At 45.3% G+C, this 24,483-nt stretch overlaps 1 protein-coding gene across 9 annotated transcripts in view; it reads left to right on the plus strand.

The window, feature by feature from the left end:
- CUX1 (cut like homeobox 1) overlaps window positions 1-24,483 on the plus strand; it is a 261,716-nt gene that overhangs the window by 161,474 nt on the left and 75,759 nt on the right. For 5 of the 9 annotated variants that reach the window (XM_028707528.2, XM_028707532.2, XM_028707530.2 and 2 more), the window contains exons 11-19: window positions 412-600; window positions 2,574-2,632; window positions 4,676-4,724; window positions 7,314-7,413; window positions 8,574-9,245; window positions 14,131-14,196; window positions 20,502-20,603; window positions 22,279-23,108; window positions 24,064-24,229. In XM_028707528.2, coding sequence (XP_028563361.2) covers window positions 412-600; window positions 2,574-2,632; window positions 4,676-4,724; window positions 7,314-7,413; window positions 8,574-9,245; window positions 14,131-14,196; window positions 20,502-20,603; window positions 22,279-23,108; window positions 24,064-24,229 — 2,233 coding nt within the window. The remainder of the gene's footprint in view (window positions 1-411; window positions 601-2,573; window positions 2,633-4,675; window positions 4,725-7,313; window positions 7,414-8,573; window positions 9,246-14,130; window positions 14,197-20,501; window positions 20,604-22,278; window positions 23,109-24,063; window positions 24,230-24,483) is intronic. The other 4 variants (XM_028707533.2, XM_028707538.2, XM_028707536.2 and 1 more) reach the window with 2 other exon arrangements.

Consider the following 24,483-nt stretch of genomic DNA (forward strand, 5'->3'; position numbering starts at 1 on the left):
GCTCTTAAATCAAGCCCCGAAACAAATAGATAGCCGACAGAAATGGAAATATATTTCATTTTCCCAAGTTCTGGTCAATGATTTTAGATCAGTAGAAGTTTTCAAACTTGCTTCAAGGGCAGCCCCATGTAGAGAACATTACAGTAATCTGATCTATTAAGTTGGAAATATTTTTGTCACCCCTTTCAACAGACATGTTTTCATACCTTTCAGAAGCAACCAAAGTTAAATGAGGGGGATAGACTTTTTTGAGTTGCCTGTCTCTGATACCTGCCCTTTAATCTCTTGCTTCTGCCATCATTTCTGGATGAACTACCGGTGTTTTTAGGCCTGCTGTTTTGCCAGGGTGTGATTTCTATCTATCTCTCTACCCCTTTCTCACTTCAAACCCCCCCCCCCCATGTCTTTTAGGAGCAGGCCATCGAGGTGCTGACAAGATCCAGCTTGGAAGTAGAACTGGCTGCAAAAGAGCGTGAAATCGCTCAGCTGGTAGAAGATGTGCAGAGACTCCAAGGCAGCCTCACCAAGCTCCGGGAAAACTCCACCAGCCAGATCTCTCAGCTTGAGCAGCAGCTGACCGCCAAGAACAGCACACTCAAAGTAAGGTCCTCCAGGGCTCTCTGCTCCATCTTTCTTTTGGGATGAGACCAGAGGCACAGACAAGTTGCATCAGAGCCTAAGAGCCCTGGTGGATCAGCCCAAAGGCCTATCTAATCCAACCTCCTATTTACCAAGGTGGCCAATCAGATGCCTGTGGGAAGACAGTAGCCCTCTCCCACTTCTGGTACACAGAGACATGGCATGTGGGCATCATGACTAGTGGTCAATGTATGCCTGTGGTGCTGTTGTAAGGGGCATTCTTGTTTCCAGGTGCAGTGTTACCAAGCTCCTTCCGGCCCTGCAATGTGTTTGTTTTTAACTTTTAACATCCTCCAACACAAATGACAATTTCTCAGTGGACTTGCCACAGTGATTCCTACTTACTCATGTTCAAAATTCAGATCCATTCTGTTGTAAATCTGGCTGAAGCAAGAGAAAACAACATTTGGCATAAGAAGGAGCAAGCCTTTGTTTCTATTACGTTTATATTCCGCCTCTCCTCCAGTGAGCTCAAGGCAGCACACACAGTTATTGGTTCTCCCCATTATATCCTCACAACAACCCCATTGACATAGGATAGGTTGAGAGATAACGAGTGGTCAAAGTCACCCAGGAGGCTTCATGGCTTAGTAGGGATTTGAATCTTGATGTCCCCCAGTCCCTGTCCACAAATGTTAAGCACTTCACCGCACCAGTTCATATGGACTCCATTCTCTCCCCTGTCCAGGAATTTGGGTGCCGCCCACAGGTTCGAATTCTGAGCATCACTGCTTTGCTCAGCAAACAAGTGTTGCCAGCTCTCAGGGTGCTCACTCTGGCCTCCTCGTCTCACCATCGCTGATCGGGAAGCAAATCAAAAGTTATGGGTGGTGGTGTGCATTACGAAGCCCGTCTTTATGATTTGAAACTGGCCTGTTATGATAATTGTGGTTGTTGCTTCTGAAAATGTCTGCAAACACAACACATGCTGCACCCCTGAGCTGTGGGTCCTGCCAGAGAGAACTGCCTTACAGTGAATCAAACCACTGATCTTTCTCACCCAGTGTTGTCAACCCTGTCTGGTAGCGGCATTGGATGGCAGGGGAGGAAGGGAGAGACTGAGCCTTTCCTGTCTCTGTATCTTTGGTTGTGCACTGTTAACGTGGCTGTCCTGGTTCAGTAGCAAGAATCAAAACTGGTACATTTATCTTGGGGGAAGGGGTTAAGAAGAAAGGGATGCAGCTTTCTGTTTTGAATGCAGGCCATCTGAAAATATTATGTAATCATTTAATAAAGGCCTTAAGGGTAGGACCTGGAAGAGGAACCGTTTTTGCTTCTTGGCTGCTTTTTCTTGTTCATTCTTTGTACCCAGTGAGTAGGTTAATAAACTTAGATTGGCTTCTTGATAAGATGCCTTTTCCTGAGCTACTGCATGGGAGTCTCCCCCCCCCCCCCACCAACTCCACTCCTGTTAGTGCATCATTTTGCAAGCTCCCAGAGGGTGTATTTTTAGACCTTGCGTGACATTAGAAACATGCCTTTTATTTTGTCTGAAAACGAACCAAGTCGATAGTTGGAGCCAGATATTAGTTCCTCCAGATTGTCTCACAGCTTGAACCTTTTGTTCTGCTTTGCATTTTGCTGGGTTCTTCCAGACAATTGCTATGCTAATTTCTTCCCACAACTGTTGCAGTGAGATGGGGGGCACTTGGTGCCTAAATGGCCTGATCGCATCAGACTGTAAGGTATCTCCTCTTTCTGCCTTGGTGGGCATCGTGTTAGCTGGATCAAGAGGAAGGTCATTCCTCTGATAGGGATAACACATCCCACAGGTGATGACAGGCAGGGTCCCAAACAGTTTTCTGCCTCCTCTCCAGAGAATGGGGCCATCCCACCCACCAATCTGATCCTGTCTGTCGTTTTTTGTTGGGTCTGACTTGTCAGGTTGAAGAATTTTAATCTAATCAAAATAATGCTGCACTTTTTCTTTTAAGCAACTGGAAGAAAAATTGAAGGTGCAAGCTGACTATGACGAGGTTAAGAAAGAATTGAAGTAAGTATTTTTTATATATATAGTTGAAATCAGCAATACTTTTTTTCTGGGTGGAAAAAATACAATGATTTCAAACTAAGAACCAACTCGCTAAAACCAAGAGAAGAATACGTCTGATGCATGTTGGTTGTGGACACATTTGTGGCTTCAAACATGTGGCTTCGCCCAAAAAATCTAGGCGCTGTGAGCACCCTGAACTTTGTCCAAGGTCTTTAATTCCTTTGTGGATTAATGGTTTTCATAAGAGAAGTCCTATTGAATCAGACCAAAGATCTAGTTCAGAGGTAGGCAACCTAATCGCCTTCTTAATCCAGCCCACGGACCGGCCCACCCATTCAGTGTGTTTTTACATGAGTAGAATGTGTGCTTTTATTTAAAATGCATCTCTGGGTTATTTGTGGGGCACAGGAATTCGTTCATTTCCCCCCCAAAAAATATAGCTCGGCCCCCCACATGGTCTGAGGGACGGTGGCTGAAAAAGGTTGCTGACCCCTGATATAGTTAGTTCAGCATCCTGTTTACTGCAATTCATGCACAGAAATTTAAATAAATGCAGCTTTCCCCACACCTTTATCTATCTACCAGGAAATCATTTACCTCCTCAAAAGCTTGTAAGTCAAGAAGCTTAGTGAGCATCCTTGATGCTTATCCACCAACCCAAGAACATGTCCCAAGGCTAGGGATGAACAGATCAGTCTCTTTCCAGTCCAGTCCACTGTCCCATTTCCTCATCATTCTGTGATTGTTTTTTAAAGGCCTACAGAAATTCACATTTTAAAAGTATTTTTGCTCACAAAATATGCATATTGCTGTCTTTTTTGAAATTACTCTGGAGCACTTAAAGTGCCAAAACCAAAGAACAACTACCTTCCAATTGCGTGTTAGTTTGGGAAGTTTGCTTAAGCACTGCAGAGACTACCACGTGTCCCAGAGGCGTGTCTAGTTTGTACTGGAAACCGGGCTTCTGGTGTTACTGCTCCAGCCCTCTGGAATTAGTAACCAGCTGAAATTAGGCAGGTGCCCAGCACCTTCTGAAGGCAATTTTGTGTAAGAACTCTTTGCCTGGGGTCTGACCCATTCATTTACAGATTGTTATTTATAGCTGTAGAAATTGTTTTTTTCTTTTTAGGGTTTGTAGGAATGCTTTTATTGTTTGTCGGACTTGTATTTTATCTCATTTTTGCCTTCTTGTACAACGTTTCAAAGGCTTCGGGCAGTGAATCAGTTCATAAATTTGTAAAATAATACTAATAATAAATATTCAAACTAAATGGAGAGTTTTTTCTGCAGTGGGCAGTTTTGAAAACCATTGGCCTAACTGCACAGTTTTGACTTTCCCAGCAGCCTTGACAGGCCAGCACACCAGGCTGGCCAACTGAATGGTTTGCTTTTGTTGAGTCACTTATTGAGGACTTGGAGAGTAAAATACAAAGGGAATGTCTTAGTAATTTCCAGGTGCTTCATAGAGCTTAAGAAATACCAAGCAATTCTTGGGTTCTATCACTGTGGAGTGCTTGATTATTAAAATGCAAAACAGAGTCTCCTCTGTTTTTTAAGCCTGTGTTGGGTCATGCAAATAATTTGTGCTCGTTTTCCTTGATATGTGAGCTGATAAATTTTGCATGTTTTCATTTTTCGCATTTCATGGGCATTATTATGACCATGATGACGATTCCCTGTTTTTGCTGCTTTGTTATAAGCCTCCCTCCATTTCCCTTCAAGCGTCACACACACATTTATATTGTTTCTGACAGTTTAAAATGTTATATCCTTATTAACCTTTAAATTTATGCTTGAAACGGGCCTGGTGGGACTGCGTTGTGCAGTGATTTAGAGGGCATTTGAGAAAATGTTCTTCTCTGATAACTAGTGTGAATAGTTATTCTATATTCATTATCAGATTATATTACTCCCAAGAAAAGTTGTTAAAGTTATCACTTAGGGTGTTCCTGGAGAGCTGAAAATTACAATGTTAATGCTTATTAGAGGAGCTGTTATGAAAGGACAGAAGAGAAAATAACTCTTTATTCTACCACTTTGCAGCATCTTGAAGTCCATGGAGTTTGCACCCTCTGACGGCTCCAGCACACAGGTAACAGGACTGCTTTTGGATTTCTGGGCGAGCAGAGCTGAGGGTGGGGAGGTCACCTCTGAATGCCAGCTTGGATTGAGAAACGTTGTGTCTGACACACTAAGAGTCCATGAGGCTTTTTGGGTAAAGAACTTTAACATGGAAGACCTGGGTTCAAACCTTGCTCAGCCAGGGAATTAACTGTGTGTGGTCTTGAGCATGCCTGCCAGTTTGCATTTCCAGCACTTAAACCCTCTACCTCGCAAGTTGATGGTGAGGAAAAATGAAATAACAGAATGAGCTAAAGAGAGCCAGCATTGCAAGTGTGTGACACCAGCTCTTTTGTCTTTCAGAGGACAAGTTATACCTTTTTATCTTAGACCAGGGGTTTTAATGAGTGGTTCATGGCTGCTGTTCTCGTTTCACTTGTTCTTTTAACTGCCTGCTCTGTTTTTTTTTATCTGATGTGCTTGTTGTGGTGGCTGCTTTAATTCTTCCATTGCTTGCTTTTTAAACTTATTTCTATTGTAAACCACTTTTGATGTGATGATAGAGGTGATGAGCCGCTGCCTTATGAAGGAATTGTAGTAATTCCTGAGCAAAAGGTCTGCGGGTATTGCTATATTTTAAAGTGAGCTGCAGATAGTGACCGATGATGAAGATGTTCAATAATACAAACATTTAATAGTTCAGAAGGGAGAAAATGAACAGATACGATTTTATTCAGGGTGGAAAATGGGGACCATAACATAGAGTTGAAAAATCTGGAAGCGAAGTGTCAATATTTAGTCAACAAAATCTACCAGGGCTGCAAGATGCACACACGCAATTCTCTTCTGTCTCCACAAGTGTGTGAAAATGCAGCTATCATATCCACTATGTGGGGATATAAACCCAGATCTCCCTGGTCTATGGCCAACACATTCCTCACTACACCATACTGATCCTTGAAGTGCCTATTGAAGTGGTAACTCAAATCCTAAATTTGCCAGATCCAAATGGAATACATACATTGCTCCTATGTGATATTGAAGCCTTTTCTTCCCTTCCCAGAAGAAGGAAGGAGAGCTGTCTGAGTAGGAGTGGGTAGCCCAGTCTCGCTCTAAATTATTTGCTGTTGAGTTTTTCCCCCAGCAATTTTGGCTAAATCCCATGGAGGTTCCACAATGGCTGCTTGAGGAGCTGCCTGCTCAAGTCCAAGCCTCTCCATCACTGGCTGTGGGGGCTAAGCAGCCTTTTCCTGTGGCTTCTGACAAGCCTTTCACTGCCTCTTTCCCATATGCCCTTGATGCAGTTTGGAAGGCTAAATAGGCCCACCCTAATTAACCCAGAAATGTTCCCACATTGGCGCAAAAGCCTTATGCCCTTGCAAAACCCATTATGGGTTAACTGCATTTACCTGCAGTGGATCCACTTGCAGCTCCCAGGAGCTGATGACTGACCACCGTTTTTTGGGGGGTGGGGATTACTGTGGCCCTGCCAGCGAGAAAAACAAAGCCAGACAAACCATCAAATCCACTCAAAATGGTGCTCCTGCTTGATCACGGTTTTTTGCAGGATGCGCCGAAGCTCCACAAAAATACCCTCCCACACAGGAAGAGGGGACCCCAAATCCACTGGCCCTCCTCCAATGCCAACCCCAAATGCCCCAAAAGGGAACCACACTGGGAATCACAGAAGGAGGGGGTGCAGTGGGCAGGGGAAAGACCAAACATGTGCCCACAGCTCAGCTAATAAGCAACGGAACAAGAGAGGAGACAAAGAACAAGCCAATGTCACACAGCAGGAGCACAAGGAACGGGGGGGGGGGGGGACAGAAGAGGCATAAAGGAAGCAAGCCTGAGAGCTCAGCTTTCGCTGACTACAGACGTTGTTGGTTTGGATCCTTCCCCCTGGACATGAGGCATTGGCCTGGAAGGGGCCCCGCCTGAACCTCCAGTTAGGAACCTCCAGTTAGGATGTTTTCCATCTGGATCTTCAAAGAGAAATTCACAATAAGACAATTTCCCCGTTTTCAGACCTCCTTCAAATGCACAATTGAACTACATTGAACAAAGAAACCTTTGGGGGGTGGGGGTGGGAGGGAAGCATCCAAAGCCTGTGGTGTCGTCACATATTAATCTTGTAGGATCAAAGGTTACAAATTGGATTCTGGCATCTTTAGTGCAAAGTTGAAGCCGCTTCCCTGTGTGCCAGGCGTTTTATTATTTCCAGTGGGTTTCGATGATTGAGAGTCGCGTGTGGGGAAAGGGGAAGGGTCGGTGTTTGTGACTGATTTAATTTGTCCATTTTCTCCATAGCGCCGAGACGCAGTGTTTCAGGGAAGATACGCCGCGATAGTGCTGCGTCTGAAGGCAAACAGGTGTAAAAAAAGAAAGGAAAATGATTAATGGAGCACTTAAAAATACATCTCTGGAGCTGATAAGCAGCCTGCACCAGAACACCAAGCAGTTTCGCGGCCATAGACTAGGGAGTCGTAGCAGATGTGCCAAAATGCAGATGACAAATTCTAGGTTGCTGGCCGAGCCCCATCAGCGCCCTCGTGAACTCCACCCTGAGGTGCAATTCTCAGGCTCTTTGGTGCCTAACCCTTCTTCCGTCTCTCCATAGGATGCTGCATCCAAACCGCTGGAAGTCCTGCTGCTGGAAAAGAACCGCCTGCTACAATCGGAGAACGCCACGCTCCGTATCACAAACAGTGACCTGAGCGGTAAGTGGATTGGCGGGGGCGGAGGGGGGGGGGAAACAAACGTGTTTCTCAGGCTGCAAGTCTTTGTTTGCTGATTCGAGGGTGAGGATGGGGAAGAGGGCCTGAGCCCAAGCCTTGTGCTGCATGACAGAAAGAGTAATGGAGAGCAAGAACTTTGAATCGTGTTTCATCTCCCCGCCGCCGCCTCCCTGCACCCTTTATACTGTAGATAATAGAATAAGACTTCGAGACCTCGGAGACGGTCCAAAGGGTTAGGAAGGAGAAATGTTTCCGAATGTTATGTGAGGAGCAGCGTCGGAGTCTGTCTTCCATTTCGGTCGCAAACCTGACATTGGTGCTAATTTCCCCCACCCTTCCCCAAACGTAAATTAAAGTGGATTCCAAAAGTGAGCCTGTCTCATATACTTAGCTGGCATGTCAGTTTGAATCCCTGTTCTTTTATTTCCAGAGGTGATGCATTTCCTTTTCTTGTTTGCTTTTCTCAGAGGCAGGAGATGTTGCACATGCCTAAATATATATATATGGGTGGATTTGTGGAATTTCCAGGTGCTTCTTTAGTTTGGGTTTTCGCAGCTGGTGACAACTGTATAAATTGGGCACCCAGGTGGTTGTTTCATTCTCCCAGTAGCGTCTCAACTATACTTTGGCATTATTCGAGCAATGATTTCTCTAATCCGAGTTTCATCTGGCATTTATAAATGTTTGCTGCATTTGGTTCAACCAAGGTCTGTTTTGGGGACAAGACAACTTGAATGGGAGAGGGGATACTAAAGGGAATATATATTTTTTCCTGTGTCAATGAAATTACTACTATTTTTTAAAAAATTGTATAACTGCACTTCATGTCATTGTTCAAATGTTAATGTGTGAAAGGGGGATTCTCCAGGCTGCAACATACAAGAAAGGTGCAAACATGAAATGCATGTTGTTTGTCTTGGGGGCCTTGTTTGGCTTATTAAAATTTAAAGAAACAAAAAACAAAAAACAAAAAAACCCAAACCACCTTCTTCATTGGCCCTTATTTAAAAAAAAAAAATTAAAAAGCAAAACACAACCTGCACTTTTTTCCCTTTTGTGGGGCAAACTCTGCATTTTGGTCTTGGTTTTTCCCCCCTCCTTTTTGATCCCCCATAATGCATTATGTTTGACCTTCCTTGTAGGGTCAGCCAGGAGAAAAGGGAAAGACCAGCCTGAGAGTCAGCGTCCTGCAACCTTGCCGGCCTCCCCTCCTCCTCAGTTGCCCCGCAATGCAGGGGAGCAGGCTTCCAATACTAATGGTACACATCAGTTCTCACCAACGGGTTTAAGTCAAGACTTTTTCAGCTCATCCTTGGCAAGCTCCGGCTTACCCCTGGCTTCTACAGGAAAATTTGCACTAAACTCTCTCCTCCAGCGCCAGCTTATGCAGTCCTTCTACTCCAAGGCAATGCAGGAAGCAGGAAGCACAAGCATGATTTTTTCAGCAGGTCCCTACAGCACAAACTCCATATCTTCCCAAAGCCCCTTGCAACAAAGCCCGGATGTCAACGGCATGGCCCCGTCCCCCAGCCAGTCCGAAAGCACTGGCAGCGCCTCGGAAGGCGAGGAGATTGACACGGCCGAAATTGCACGTCAGGTCAAAGAGCAGTTGATCAAGCACAATATTGGACAGCGGATCTTTGGACACTATGTCTTGGGGCTCTCGCAAGGCTCTGTCAGCGAGATCCTGGCTCGGCCCAAGCCTTGGAACAAGCTCACGGTGAGAGGCAAGGAACCATTCCACAAGATGAAGCAGTTCCTGTCGGACGAGCAGAACATCTTGGCGTTGCGCAGCATCCAGGGAAGGCAAAGAGGTGAGTGAGGCATTAGCCACCGGCTTTCCTTTCCATTTCTGTTCTTGGTAGATGGGAGGCCCTGTCAACAGGACTTCCTTCATCTGGTGGTTGAAGAGGTCCATTTGGCTTTCACCTCTTAAGCCAATTATTCTTTGAATGGACCGTGTCAGAGAGAAGTGGCAGAGTGGAAGTTGGGACAGTACGATCCAGTGGTTATGTTTGCCTGTGCTGGCCCCATACAATATAAGGTTCCCATTGCCATCTGTTTCCATGGGCCAATGCAGGAGAGCATCCCCATGAATTGCGCCCTGTGTTTATTAGTGTGTGGGATGGTTCATTTTGATGTTTTAACTCAGGTGCCCAAATCTCTTGGGCCCGCTCTGATTCATTGGGTATCCATGAAACAGGTTTTTGTTTCTTTAAGTATCTTAAGTGTGCAGAACTTGGAAAACGTGGTGTTCCCGGCGTCTTTTGCTGTACCATCCTTGAGTGTGTATCTATCAAAGTAGTTCATTTTCATTGTAGTGATTCGATGACTCTGCACTCATTCGGTAAAACTTGAATGAATGCAAGTGAGAAGTTTTGCTGCTTTCAAAACTCTGAATTCTCAGCAGAATTTATGGTCAAGGGAAATCTGGTCCAGCCCTCTCTGCAGGTTCCCCAAGTCAGACCCACAAGTATCCACCCCACTCTCAATACAGGCCTAATTGTGCCACAGTAAACTCTTGCCCTCTGCTTCTGGACCAAGCAGATTCATAGAATGTAAAATAATCAGAAACGTGTAACATATTATAAGATGCCAAAGCGCAAAGCAAAACTGTTGGGGATGGGGAGAGGATGGCTATTGATCTTCATTAACAGAAGGGTTGATGCAAAACTCTTAAGGAGCCCAAACAATACTGAGACAGTTATTGTCATCCTGTCTCCCTCCGCTACCAGGTTCTCTGTAAAATCCACTGAAATAACAAACCTTTGCTAAATGTTGTCTTTGTGCAGCTTCTCTGCAAATGGTTGCATTTGTTGAGAGAGAGCTGCCACTATTTCATGTTTCTCTCGCTCACCCTCACCCCCTTCTTTTCCTGGTAATGGCTCCCGTACTAACAGTATGCGACACAAGGTGATGACATTGGGCTGAGCATTTCCCCACCCCTCCCATCTCTGGCTGTCAACAGGAGGCGTGGGGGAAATGTACCGCGTGACATCATCACTATGTGGAGAGGGGCCAGATCCTATGGTAGACCACAGGCTGCGCATGCATGAGGTCCCAGGTTCAAAATGCACCTAGCTAGAAAGACTGAGCCACTGGGCAGTCGCTGCCCACCAAAGTAGAACTAGATGGGGCAATTGCCTGGCTCCCTAAAAGGAATTGATAAGGCGTCAGATTTTTCAGCTAAAGGGATCTTTGGTGGCAGGGCTGGGAAAGACCGCAGAAAGCTAATTGTGGGGTTGGTGGGGGGGGGACGTTTTCTCCAACCTTTTCAGGCTTGTGGTTGTCAGCCCAAATCAGGGCTATTTAAGGGGGGAGGGCTAAGGCTTGTCAGAGGGAAAGGCCCAGGTAGTATGTGTGAGAAATCAAACAAATTATTTAAAAATCACAAACTCTGTTCCAGTGAAAGATTAAATCTTCAAACATAAATTCATGACGCTCTTTTCTTCAAATGAACACATTTATTTCCTGGCTTTAGCTGCAACCAAGTCATGAATTATATCATTCCTCCAAGGCGGGTCAAGGGGGTGCACATACATGGGTTTTCCTCTCCCCCCCCCCATCCAAAAAAAGAGAGGAAACGACCACTTCTCTGAAAGAAAGAGAAGGCTAAGAAAGAATGACTGGCCCAAGCCCCCCCCCCCCCCGTGAGCTCAACTGGGAAATTGGGGGGCTAAAAAAAGATAAGTGCCTAAAGCTATGCACTTGTTTATTTAATTTGATTTGATTTATAAGCCCTCCCTCGATTCTGAGTGATCCCAGAGTGGGTTACGGCATAAAACGAACATAAAGCAAATCACACTATCCAGGTCAGACACACCAATTACTATAAAAACAGTTTTAAAAGTCAAGTGCAAATTGCAAACTCAGACATAATAATATAACAGACAGCAAACTCGGACAGCGAATAGTGCTGTTCCTCAAACTTCCCAAAAAGCTTGGGCAAAGAAGTGACGATGTGGCTCCACCATGACAAAGACCCTTTCCTGCTTCACTGTATCACATAGTTCACCTGCCACTGGGGCAAGATGAAGAACCTAACCTGCTCTCCCCTAACACACATGGTTAATCCAGCTGGCCCCCAAGGTGCACTATGGAACCCACTTCCTGGATTTTTTTATGCTGTTTTTTAAAACACACATCTAGTCTTTAAGAACCATTTACTGATGCCAAAGCTTGGAAAAACCATAAGGGCATCAACGCTGGAAGCGAAATCACAGGAACATAGGACGCTGCCTTATCCCAAGTCAGATCATTGGTCCTTCTAGCTCAATATGGTGCACACTAATTGGCAGTGGATCTCCAGGTTTTCAAACAGAGATCCTTCCTGGCCCTAGCTGGAGATGCAAGAGGTTAAACTGGGACCTTCTGCAAGCAAATCATGTGCTTTATCACTGAGGCAAATCTAATCGAAGGGTGTTGATCTGTACACTAGCCCATACAAATAACAACTGTGGTCATAAGAATGATAAGCATCCTGTTACTGGGTGCAAGCTAAAATTTGACAGGAAGGGAAGGAATGAAGAGCTGCCCTGTCTCAAAACAGGCTCTTGTTTTCAGGAAAGAGGAGTGTTGGAAACTCATAGCCAGAAGGAGCTGGCTTATGGGAAGGGAGAAGGGTCCACCTGTCAGTGGTGTTAGGGAATGGAGGGGGGGGGGAGGTTTTTGCCCCCTTGCAGTGCCATCCCAACTGCAGGGCTTTGCTTTCCCCTGCAGGAATGAGGCCTTTAAAAAAGCGCTTAACTGTGCAAGCTTTGTGCACGTGCTCCATCAGTTGCATTTAAGGATATGAGTAAAATCAGTCAACTCACAAGCTTCCTGGTCCAGTGTAGCTGAGTCAGCTTTATATGCACACCCAGTCATACTGAGTCCATGCCAGCCCATTGACATGTGCTCCAGGACAGAAGTACCTAGTGGCCTGGTAGGTGCATCCAGGATATAAGAACATCAAGAGTATCCCTGCTAGATCTAGACCAAAAGCCTTTCTAGTCCAGCATCCCATCTCCTATCATGGCCAGATGTCTGTTGGAAGCCCCCAGGCAGGAGAGCAGGGCAGTCAGCCTCTTCTGCTACTCTGTGGATTGGTATTCTAAGGCAAGCTCCCTCTGTTCCTGGAAGGGATATTGCCATCATGACTATTAGCCCTTGATAGCCTTATCTTGCATAAAACATGTAAATGGGCCAGTTCATGTGAAGGTGCATGTGCAGAAAGTTTACGTGGGTGAGGGCCTTCCTTGGGTCTTGTCCTTGAAAATCAGACTTAAACCAGAGTCCTGGTTGTTGGGAATAACCCAGACAGAAATTCCCAGGTGCCAGACAAGTTTACTTATGTATGCAACCACAGTGGCCCGCATTCTGTTGGCCCCAAAACGGAAAGTGAGTGAGGTCCCTTGTAAAGAGGATTGGCAACTTAAGATGTTAGAATATGCAGAACTTGCAGGTACGACACACAGATTAAGAGAGCAAGAAGAACATATATTTAAAGAAGTGTGGAAACTATTTATTGAATATATAGAAAATAATTGTACATCTGAAAACACTGACAGCATTAAGATAAATTCAACAGAGTAAACAATATTTGATTGATGTGAAAGTGGAAAATTGATTTGAATGGTTATAGTAAAATATGCAGGAAAGTATGGTATGTAATATGAACCATGGAAGGAGAAGAAGGGAACTCAGTGGATATTTTAAAGCAGGCATCCCCAACCTGCGGCCCTCCAAATGTTTTGGCCTACAATTCCCATGATCCCTAGCTAACAGGACCAGCGGTCAGGGATGATGGGAATTGTAGTCCAAAACATCTGGAGGGCCGAAGGTTGGGGATGCCTGTTAAAGTTTGTAATTCCAGTGGCTAAAGTGAGAAGTCAGGTTTCCTCCTCCTGAGCTCCCTCTCATGGCACATTGTGGCCAATCCCAATTGTGATTTGGAAAATTATTCATTATTAGAGAAAATAAAGAGTATCAAAAAACTGGCTGCTGGGAATGACTAGCTGTAAGGATAAAGATGAGGATGTTCTTCTACTCCTCTGCCAGCGCCTGTATTTCATTTGTTGCTTATGGTGTATCTGGTTTCCCCTACTTAGCATCATGTGCCAATCTGAAAACCCACCCACCCCGCAAGAGTATTGTGGGCAGAGGACCTCACTGGTGCTGCTACACAACAGTACAGTATTGCAAAATGAGCTCCCCCCCCCTTCCTAAAATGAAGCTGCATTCATTTCTGATTGGCATGATTTCATTTGACAGAGGTTTTTGAGAAAAGGAGAGCGGAATGACAGCAAGTTGCAAAAGATCACTCAGAGCCTCCCTTTGTTGCCAGGGAGTGGTGTGGCGCCTCGTACTGTGTTCTCCTCCTTTGGGCTCTTGCAAGGATTACTGACCCGTCTTCATCTTTTTGTACCTTTTTAGATGTTTATTTATATCTTTCTAATCTCCTTTCTGAGTGTAGCGGTAATCTTCATTAACCAACCAGCCTGCCTTGCTTCCTTTCCAAAGTAGCCAGCTGCTCTGAACAGACCTGGGGTTTTTGTTTTTTGTTTGAACTGCTTGGTTTCACTTCTGCCCCCACTCCCCATCTCCTTCCTCCCGAGCCCCTGGTTAGCACAAGGCAGTTCTTGTTGCATCTCACAGCCACGATTGTCGGAACCACCCTCCCCTGATTGTTTTGTTCTTACCCAACTTGTTTTTCAACAGAGAATCCAGGCCAGAACCTGAACAGGCTATTTCAGGAAGTACCGAAACGAAGAAATGGGTCGGAAGGTACGTCACAGGCAGGTGTTTCTCTTCGCGGTCAATCTCTGGGAAGTGAAGTGTGCTTAGCTGTGTCTCGTCTTTGTTGTTGTTGCTCAAAACGCAAAGGGTGCAGTTTGATTCTGGCCTGGAATCTGAAAGAAAAACAGACGGTGGACCCATGCAGACACAACACTGGCTTCCTGGAAACCATGGTTTGCAGATTCAGGGCCAGCCTTCAAAATGCTCCTTCCTCTCTCTGGAACAGTGCTCCCCACTTCCTTTCCCACCATTAACATGATTTTGTGTTGCATGTGGACCAAACCATGATGGAGCTTAATTATAATAAATACACTCACAATCAGATCTTGATGGCAGCGTTTGGAATGGATCTGCAAGTCCTCATTATAGGGACAAACCTGGTTAGCATCGTATCAGTGTACATGAAACATGGTATCATGTTAACATGGAAGAAAGGAATTCCTAACCTAAATTAAGGTGGAGGGAGAGAGAGCGAGAGAGAGAAATGTGCATTCCTGAGGTTGACTCCTGATTTGTGAACCATGGTTTTCAGGTAGCCAGTGTTTCATCTGCATTGGGGCAGTAAGTATAAAACAAACCATGGGTTAGCATCAAGAGCACTTGCTTCTCCCCCGCTTCCCTCTAATTCTACTGCTGTACTAACTTGTCTCCTTCAAATAGAACTCCTACCTCACAACAGAGCTAAACCTTATTATCATTTATGTTGATCTTATTGGTATTGGTATCTTGTCCTTTCTCCAAGGTTGGCAGCCATGGGAATTCCATTTTATCCCCACAAAGCTGGGAGTGAGTGACTGGGCCAAGGTTGCCCAATGAATTTCATGTCTGAGCAGGGATTTAAACCCTGATTTAATACCACTCTGGCTTTTATAGCCACTAAAGCGATTGATTACTTTGGGGTTACTGGACACCCAGTTGTCAATCATAAGCAATACTGGTGTGAAAGGTATGTGTGTGTGTGTAAACTGATCCCTCTAGGAAACATGTGTGATCCAAGCCATGTTCCCTTCTGCTCTGGTCTTGAACAGATGACAAGGGTGCTGCATGCTGTCGTCAAATGCGTAGATCTACAGAGTGTGTCACAAAGCTGGAAAAAAATGAGAGTTTGGTAGAGGACAAGGGATTCCTGTACCAACTATGGAGGGATTGAGAGGTTGTGAAGCCTTGCCTTCTGCTGCAAGCTGAGTCATCGATAGGAAATGCAGTGCTCAGGTGCTGCCAGAAATATTGGGCATGGGACACTGCGAGCCGCTTTAGTAAGACACAGAAACGGCACCGTGCAGCTCTGAGCCATATCCACTTCCTTGCTTGAAACCCCATTTGGGTTTCAAGCGTTCTCCAAGTCAAGAACTAGCAAAAGGTTTATATGGAAGATTGGTGTGGGGGTGAGCTTGGGCCCAGGAAGTTCTGGATTCAAATCACCCCTCAGCTGCAAACTCCCTCATGTTGCCTTAAGCAAGTTGTTTTTATTTATTATTATTATTATTATTATTATTAATAATAATAATAATGCTAAAGGTGACTTCCAAAGCAGTATCAAATGCCGAATACTGCTAGATTAATGCATTTCTTTTCTAGGTGTCTGTTTTTAAAGAAATTGAATTGAGACTTCTGTCGTAAGAACACTCGCATCATGAGTCCAATGGTGCTTACTTCTGAGCAAGCCTCTATAAGATTGAGGTGTAAAGCCTGTTTTAGAGAGCGGCAGATAGAGCTGGAACCAAATAAAAGCCAGCATTGTTGATCAAAAGGCAATTCAAAGGATACTGACTTTGATGGGCTGCCTCCTGAGTCTTGGGCTTTTTCCAGTGTGCCCCCTACCCACTTTCTCTCACCCAAAGCTCTCTAAAATAAGGGCCTCTGTGTCTCTCAGCCTCCGCTGTAGAAAACACCTTCTCCCATAGGACCCTGAGTATTAAGATCAGCTGCAGAGGACCTACTCTCTGCCCCATCTTTGCTGTAATGTAGATGAGCAAATGTGATAGGCTGAAGTTGTTGTGGATTTTGTATTTGACCTGTTCTATTATGGCTTAATTTTATCAGTTGCCTTGGAAGGGCTAAAAAGGAATTGGTATACAATAGCTAAATAGGGACACGGGTGGCGCTGTGGGTAAAAGCCTCAGCGCCTAGGGCTTGCCGATCGAAAGGTCAGCGGTTCAAATCCCCGTGGCGGGGTGCGCTCCCGTTGCTCGGTCCCAGCGCCTGCCAACCTAGCAGTTCGAAAGCACCCCCGGGTGCAAGTAGATAAATAGGGACCGCTTACTAGCGGGAAGGTAAACGGCGTTTCCGTGTGCTGCGCTGGCTCGCCAGATGCAGCTTTGTCACGCTGGCCACGTGACCTGGAAGTGTCTCCGGACAGCGCTGGCCCCCGGCCTCTAGAGTGAGATGGGCGCACAACCCTAGAGTCTGTCAAGACTGGCCCGTACGGGCAGGGGTACCTAGCTAAATAGAGAATATAAATAGGCATTGCCTTTTTAGCAGTGGCACCATGACTGTAGGCTGCCCTCCCTGGAGAGATTTGATGCGTCCCTTACCTTTCTGTTTGCAGATGAGAACTTAAACCTTTTTAATGTTTTAATGATCATCTGCTTTTAAGCTTTCCCGTTAAGCAGCATGGTACTTTTCATGCTGCTATATGTACCATTTTTGTATTCTCGCTAACTTTTCTGGCGTTAGTTTTCCACTTTACCTCTGAATGCCTTATTTTTAATGGAAACTACAAAGAGTCTTGTGGCATCTTACATATGAACATACTTAATTTTTGTGTGTGCCACCTCTCCACATTTCAAGCATGCTCAAGGCAGCTTACGAGATGAAAAGAATACGTAACTACAACATAACAAAAGTAGTCGTAAACAATAAATAAAACATTAAAAATACACAACCAAACTGAACAATTTCCGCCTAAATCACAACACGATCTAAAATATAGATACAGCAACTACCCCACCCCCCAAAATCCCAAACAGAATGCTAACCCCAAAAAATCTGTTCAGCAGTTCAACTTTTGTAGCTGGAGTCAGTCAGGGTCCTGCCCTCCCAGGCCATCTGGAAAGGGCTTGCAAGGCAGGGAGTAGGTCCTGCAGGATTCACAGCCAAGAGGCTAATAAATTTATTACAGCACAAGCTTTTGTGGACTTTGTGGTGTGTAATGGATCTGGTGAAGCCCGTGAAAGTTTATTCCGTAATAAATTTGTTGGCCTAGGCTCTTTGCTGTTTGTGTTGCAGAAGATGACTCCTTTGGAAGTTATTTTTACAAGCCACTTCAGGTGTATTTTACAGAAAAAGTGGACTAGAAAAATAATATTAGGAGAATAATACTGCTGTGGCCAGCTTTAGAGGGTAGTACGTCTAAGGATTATTGAGATGAAGTATATGATGCCCTTTGAACGGTAAAGAAAATACACACATACACATATATACACATATATCTCAGTAATAGTAGTCTGAGGCATCTAGACATTTTATGCTTGTTGATTTTTCTCTTGGAAGGGTGGGAAGTCAGCTTTTAAATTTTTATTGAATTTGGTGACAATTTTTTTTTAAAATATGGAAAATCAATAAAAATAATGGGCAAAAAAGTTGATTTTTCTCCACAGGCTTACATTTTAAAGTTCATATGTTGTTGATTTATTTCATATGTTTATATACCGCCTTTCTCCGATTCAAGGCGGCTTACGGCATTTAAAAACATCATTATAAAATACAAAGGATTATTCTGTGATTCCGAGTCCTTGAACAGGGCTTCTGTGTATTTCACAAAGCAGAGAACATGTGCAGTGCTTAAAGGTGCCTGTCATATTATTTACGTAAGCCAAGCCATCAGTGGTGGCTGGTCTCATTGGGACTGAGAGGGCAGAAGGCAGGGAGCCCACCAGTAGGTGGCGCTAGAGCCAATGACAGGCCGAGCCAACTACAGTGGAACCTCGGGTTGCGGATGTAGTCTGTGACAGAGGCACATCCGCAACCCGCAGCGTTCGTAACCTGCAGCGCTGCGTCTGACGCAGCGTGACGCAATTTAGCGCTTCTGCACATGCACGAGCGGCGAAACCCAGAAGTAACCCTTTCCAGTACTTCCAGGTTTCCCGCGATCCGCAACCTGAAGACACGTAACCTGAAGCGTTTGTAACCTGAGGTACCACTGTAATTCTAGTTTTGCCCCCATCTACCTCCTCCCTGCTGAATTCTACAAGGGCAACCCAGGAGGAAGCTGACAGGCAGGGTCACCCCTTGGACTGGTTGTAAGTCAGGAGATAGTGAGGGGCTAGCTAAGGACAGGCTGAGCGTGGTGGGGCATTGCCGCACTTACCCCACTCCCCACTGCAAGCCATGCCACGCATTTGTTCCTGATCCTAGATTCTGTGACCCTGAGAAGACCCCATTCATAGAGTCCTCCTAGGCTAGGGGAACTCTTCCCATTTCAGCTCACATTATTACTTTCGCACTGCTTACCTATGAGTTTATAAGACTGGTGTACAAAATAGAAAATGGATTGTAGCATAACAGAGAATAAAAACTGAATTGGTGTGAATCAGCTACTGGGGTGCAAGCAGAGGCGTCTCTTCCATTAGGCAAGAGATGGGCAACTGATGGGTGCCGTCAAGAGCAGCAGGGAAAAAAGACCGCATAGAACTGGCCCTGATGGGATTCACTTGCATCTCCCATTCATTTTAATAAGGCTGTTGTGGGAGAACTTTATTCTTTATGGTTCTCTGTAACATGGGGGGGGGGGGAGAGATGAATGCCAGTTGGATTTTTCCACCACGGATGCCAAAATACCTTGGGGTAACATAAGTTGCTGCCACTTACCACCCAAACTCTAGTAACAGTCCCTAGTGCCCTGGAGACATAAGGGACAGGAGCCTAAAGTATTCTGCCTTAGGCACCCTTCTCATATCCACGTACAGCTTAAGTGCAGGAAGCGTGTTCCTGTATCACCGAAAAGGAATACCATGGTACGTTTTTTAATCAAGGGTGATGGCACAAAACATCTTTCAAAATTTTAGGATTTTTCTGCCTCTAGTTTTCTAAAAAGAGAGAATTCATGCTTAAGGAACAATTAGAATGATATTTTGTCATAATGCCAACTTGGAGAGTGACCAAGATATTTCAAGTGCTCCCTCCCCCTCCTTATGTCAGTTTCCTATTCCAGCCTGCAATACTGTGCTATATTCAGAATAATATTTTGCTTTTGAAATCTAGCAGATTTTTCTTTTCCTTTTTTCAAGAAATGTGAGAAAGAACATGCCAATTTGTGCTTTTTAATAACTCTTTGCATTGCTGGTGGGTTGAAAAGAACCACATGTTTTTAAATAGGTCACAGAAATATTGTTATAAATCCTTGTTGCAAGATTACAGTGCTAGAAAACTTTGCCAAATTATCTTGAGATTCAGAGGAGTTTGAGAGGGCGAAGCACAATGGTGAGACACATGCTTCACGTGCAGAAAGTTTCAGATTCATTCCTTGGCACCATAAGTTAAGAGGATCTCAGGTGGGAGGTGATAGGGAAGCCTTTTTCCCACCAGATGTAGGAGACAGTGCCTGGCTAGATAGCACGGATCAGTATACAGTGGTGCCTCGCAAAACGAAATTAATTCGTTCCGCGAGTTTTTTCGTCTTGCGATTTTTTTTCGTCTTGCGAAGCACGGTTTCGGAAAAGTTTTGGAAAAGCTTCAAAAATCACCAAAGTCTTCAAAAACCTCAAAAAAGGCTACCACACCACGTGCTATGAGTTGCTCCTCAAAGTCAAGTCGCAACTGTATTAACGGTTTTAAGAAAAAGGAAACAAACTTACAAGACGTTTCCGTCTTGCGAAGCAAGCCCATAGGGAAAATCGTCTTGCGAAGCAGCTCAAAAAACCCTTTCGTCTTGCGAGTTTTTTGTCTTGCGAGGCAATCGTCTTGCGAGGTACCACTGTATTTCTTAGATGTGCACCCTACCTCTTGACCAGAGTCCCTAAAGCAGCTCACAACACATCCATACATTACATTGTACCATTTTTTAAAAACCCAGATTGCGCAGGGAAAGATAGAATTCAAGGGAAGAGCGAAGACAATATTAAAAAGCAGAATTGTAAAATTTTCAACTGGGGGCGGAGGGCGTCAGTTTGAACCTGCAAAGAAAATACTGCATTTTGCATGTGCATAGGAGTACCAGATGTGACTGCAGCTCCTTGTTTTATTTATTATGTTCCTCTAGTTCTCTCAAAGTGCTTCGCTGACAACAGATTTTGAATGGAAATGCTGATCCCAAAAAGCTGCTTAACAGCTGATCATTTCCCCCTTTCTTCCAGGTAACATCACCACAAGAATCCGAGCCACAGAGGCAGGCTCTGATGAAGCTATCAAATCCATCCTAGAGCAAGCAAAAAGGGAGCTGCAGGTACAGAAAACAGGTAGGAGCTTCCGGTTGGAGTGACCCTGAACCTCAGGATACCCTGGAAACTATTGGCAAGAGACTTAAGAGTGTGCAAAAAACTTTAACCTGCCTGTTGTGTGCCACTAAAGGGTTAAGAAAAAACGTTGCAGCATCAGGGACTTTTTAGTTTAGAGCAAAGGTGAGTAAGGGATGACTTGATGGAAGCGTCTAAAACTGAATGGCATGCAAAAAGTGGATAGAGAAAGGTTTTTCTCCCTCTCTCATAATGAAGTGGAATGTTGGAAGTTTCAGGAAACTTCAACAGTTAAACTGGTTTGTGTGCGGGTTTAGTTATGCACAGAAAGTTAATTGAAATATAATAATGAAATATATTTTTCACATTCCCACATTAATCTTCAGTGGGTTTTATTCTGCATTCTTCTCAGTTTGGTCACAGAGAAAATGTGTATGTGAGAGAGAGGGCGATTACTACATCTCATGGAAAGCAGAATGCAGAGATGAGTGTTTGAAGAAGCCTAGGTAGACAGTGATTTCATTCAAACATCACACAAATTTGCAGGCTCCTGGAGATGAGTTGGTGTCTGCTTTGCTCTTCCCTAATCATTCTATTGCACTGATCTAAAGCCATGGTTTGGCATAATGTCATCCAAACCTGGGCTGCTCATGGTTTAGACTCTCTAGACTTCCCATGAGCTGTAACCAAGGTTTAGGGCTTGTGGCTTGTCTAGAAGAGCTAAACCATGAGCCCAAGTTCAGATAAGATGCTTAAGCCTAACACAGCTTGGCTCAGTGCAACAAAGCAGTAGAACAATTAGGGAGGAGGGAAGCAAACTCCTTTCTGCGAGTCCACACTCGTGGCGAAGCCGTAATTTTGCATGGTGTGACATGCAAACTAGGCCAATGAAGTGAAGCAGGACAGAAAATATCCAAGGCATGGGTGCAGTGGGTAGGAGAGATGCAGAGGAAAAACAAACCTCAACTCCATTGCAGGGGCAGGTTGCTGAGTGCTCTGTCTTCTTGGTCACAAATTATCACAGCTTTGCTGTCTTCATGGTCCCCTCAAGTGTGTGCCGCACTATATGAGCGGCCCAGTAGTTCAGAATGAGAACCATGTCCTAGTCGTTTGATATTGTGTGTGATGTTGGTGACATCACAATCGGTGTCCAGGCGCAAGCCTGATGTCTGTACGACAATAGCAATAGCAAATTGTTTGAAAGTCAAGGAATGTGTTGCTCTTTAGTCTCTAATATAGAGAACTTGAATGATTAAAACATTGATAAGTAAGATGTTCATGTAATCATAGACAACAGAGTGTTGAAAAGCCAAGGACTATTGACCATCCACCAGTAATTCTTGGTATAATTCTTGGGGCATGAAAAAGCTAAGGGAAATCTCATGCATACTGGTAGACCTCAGGGTTCCAATCAAGTAATTTTGGGAATGAGCCACCTCTCTCCTTTATTTCCATCAGTTTCTAGTAAAGGACTTGCGCAGAGGTTGGCTTGCAAATTTCAGAAACAACCGTTCTGAGACAAACATTGGAGATTAACCAGTAAATGACTTTTTCTCTGGGCCTGCCTCTCTGGTTTGCACCACGGGGTGGGGCAGCAAGACTTTGATTCCAATGTGTTGGCAAAATCAGTTACGTGGGCCACAACATCTCACCATGCCTTCTTTGTTTATCCCCATAGCTGAGCCGGCTCAGCCACCTTCCACCTCAAGCACTGGTGGATCCGACGATGCCATCCGCTCCATTCTGCAGCAAGCCCGGCGAGAGATGGAAGCACAGCAGGCCGCCCTCGAACCTGCCTTAAAAGCAACCCCTCTGTCCCAAGCTGAGATCTCCATCTTGTCCCCAAAACTTGTCCCCACGCCCGCCATTTCTTCGGTCGCCAGTTATTCCCCCCTGGCCATGTCCTTGAAGAAGCACTCGTCGTCTGTGGATTCCAGCATCTCCTCCCTGCAGACTCTCTCTGGTCTGAAGAAGGAGGCCCAAGAGGCCCCCATCCTGGACCTCCACGGGATGTCTGATTCAACGCAAGGGGTGCTGAGGCACGTTAAAAATGAACTGGGGCGCAGCGGGGTGTGGAAGGACCACTGGTGGAACACTGTGCAGCCTGACAGAAGGAATGCCGCCCCTCCAGATGACCCCAAAGTGGAGGAAACCACCAGCGGGAAGGAGAAGGCCAGCAGCCAATCTCGGTCAGACCGTAACCAGCAGCTTCAAGGGCCTTCCTCTTCAGACTACTGGAAAGAGTGGCCCAACGCGGAGTCACCCTATTCCCAGAGCTCTGAACTGAGTGTGACAGGGGCGAGCCGCAGTGAGACGCCGCAGAACAGCCCCCTCCCTTCCTCCCCCATTGTCTCTTTAGCAAAGCCATCTAAACCTTCCGTTCCTCCATTGACCCCCGAGCAGTATGAGATTTATATGTACCAGGAAGTGGATACAATAGAGCTAACCCGTCAGGTCAAAGAGAAGCTAGCAAAGAACGGCATCTGCCAAAGGATATTTGGGGAAAAGGTAAGCGCTTAGCTGGAGCTGGTTTGTTGGTTTGTGTGCCTTGTGATGGTGACTTTATGACCGTCTGGGACGTTATCTGCAGAAGGGGAGAATGGCAAATTTATCTGATTTATTAATTTGCATATTTCATTCATCTTCTTGTAAGAACCTGTATTTTTCAAAGAATTGGGCTTTGAAGGAAAACCAGAAAGAGGGAGACTCTCCACCAAGAGGCTTATTGGGAGTAAGAGCCACAGAATGGTGGAGGTGGAGATGGTAGAGGAATGATGCCAAACATCTATCCCCTGCTTGCTGAGTGGCAGAAAACTGCTCGGTGTCTTCCAGCACAAGGGTGTTGTGTGAGTCCCCCGGGTCATCTTCTTTGGCAATCACTCGTAGCCGAGTAGGATTGTCTTCCATAAACACAGTTTTAACAATGAGTCCGTAAGTGACTGTGGAGGCCAATTCTGGATCCGCATGTCCTTCCACAGTGGGGACATTGGTTTCCGGGTAGGAGTTGATCACAGTGTGGATTTGCCAAGTGTGCCTTCCTCTTAGCACATTTCTCCCTTTTGTCCTGATTTTGAGTGTCTTCAAAGCCCAGGACACTTTGTATATGTTGGATAGCACATGGACCATGGGCTGTAAACACCCAGCTGCTTTTTCGACTTGTCTTCCTTCCATGTAGTCCCTTTGCTTCAATGCTCCCCCCTTGCCAGCTCGGAAGGGCTAGGATAAGTAGAGATTCAGCTGAAGGCATTCATAACAATAAGAATGGTTAAAAGTGTTGTTGTGGCACCCTGCACTCTTCCTGCCAGCAGGTGGAAGAAGGCAGAGTGTGGCACCACCTCTCCTCTAGCAGGTGTCTCTCTTGAGGAATAAGAGCTGCATGTAGTCTGCAGGCTACCCCCTGATCTTCCCAGTTCCAATCCAGGGCACTGTTAATCTCGTGTCCACTGTGGTTGCTTCCCTCCAGGTGCTGGGCCTCTCCCAGGGCAGCGTCAGTGACATGCTGTCCCGGCCAAAGCCATGGAGCAAGTTGACGCAGAAAGGCCGCGAGCCATTCATCCGCATGCAGCTCTGGCTAAACGGTGAACTGGGGCAGGGAGTCTTGCCATCCCAAGGGCAGCCCCAAGGCCAGGGTAAGTAGACAGTTGGACTGTTTTGGTGTGTTTTTTAAATGCCATACAAAGGCTTGGCTTTCACAGTGTTTCCTTTGGTTTTGTACCCTTCCATTTAGACTGTAGTGCGAAATCTTTTTTAGCTGGAGGGCTGCATTCCTTTCTAGAGACTGTTTCAAGGTGGGAGGGGGCGAGCACGTGCAGGTTGGGACCAAACACACCCTATTCACACTCAAACCTCTCTTTCTCTCTCTCTTACACACACACACACATGC

Source organism: Podarcis muralis, chromosome 15 (assembly GCF_964188315.1).
Source record: "Podarcis muralis chromosome 15, rPodMur119.hap1.1, whole genome shotgun sequence".
In the NCBI taxonomy this organism is placed as follows: Eukaryota; Metazoa; Chordata; class Lepidosauria; order Squamata; family Lacertidae; genus Podarcis; species Podarcis muralis.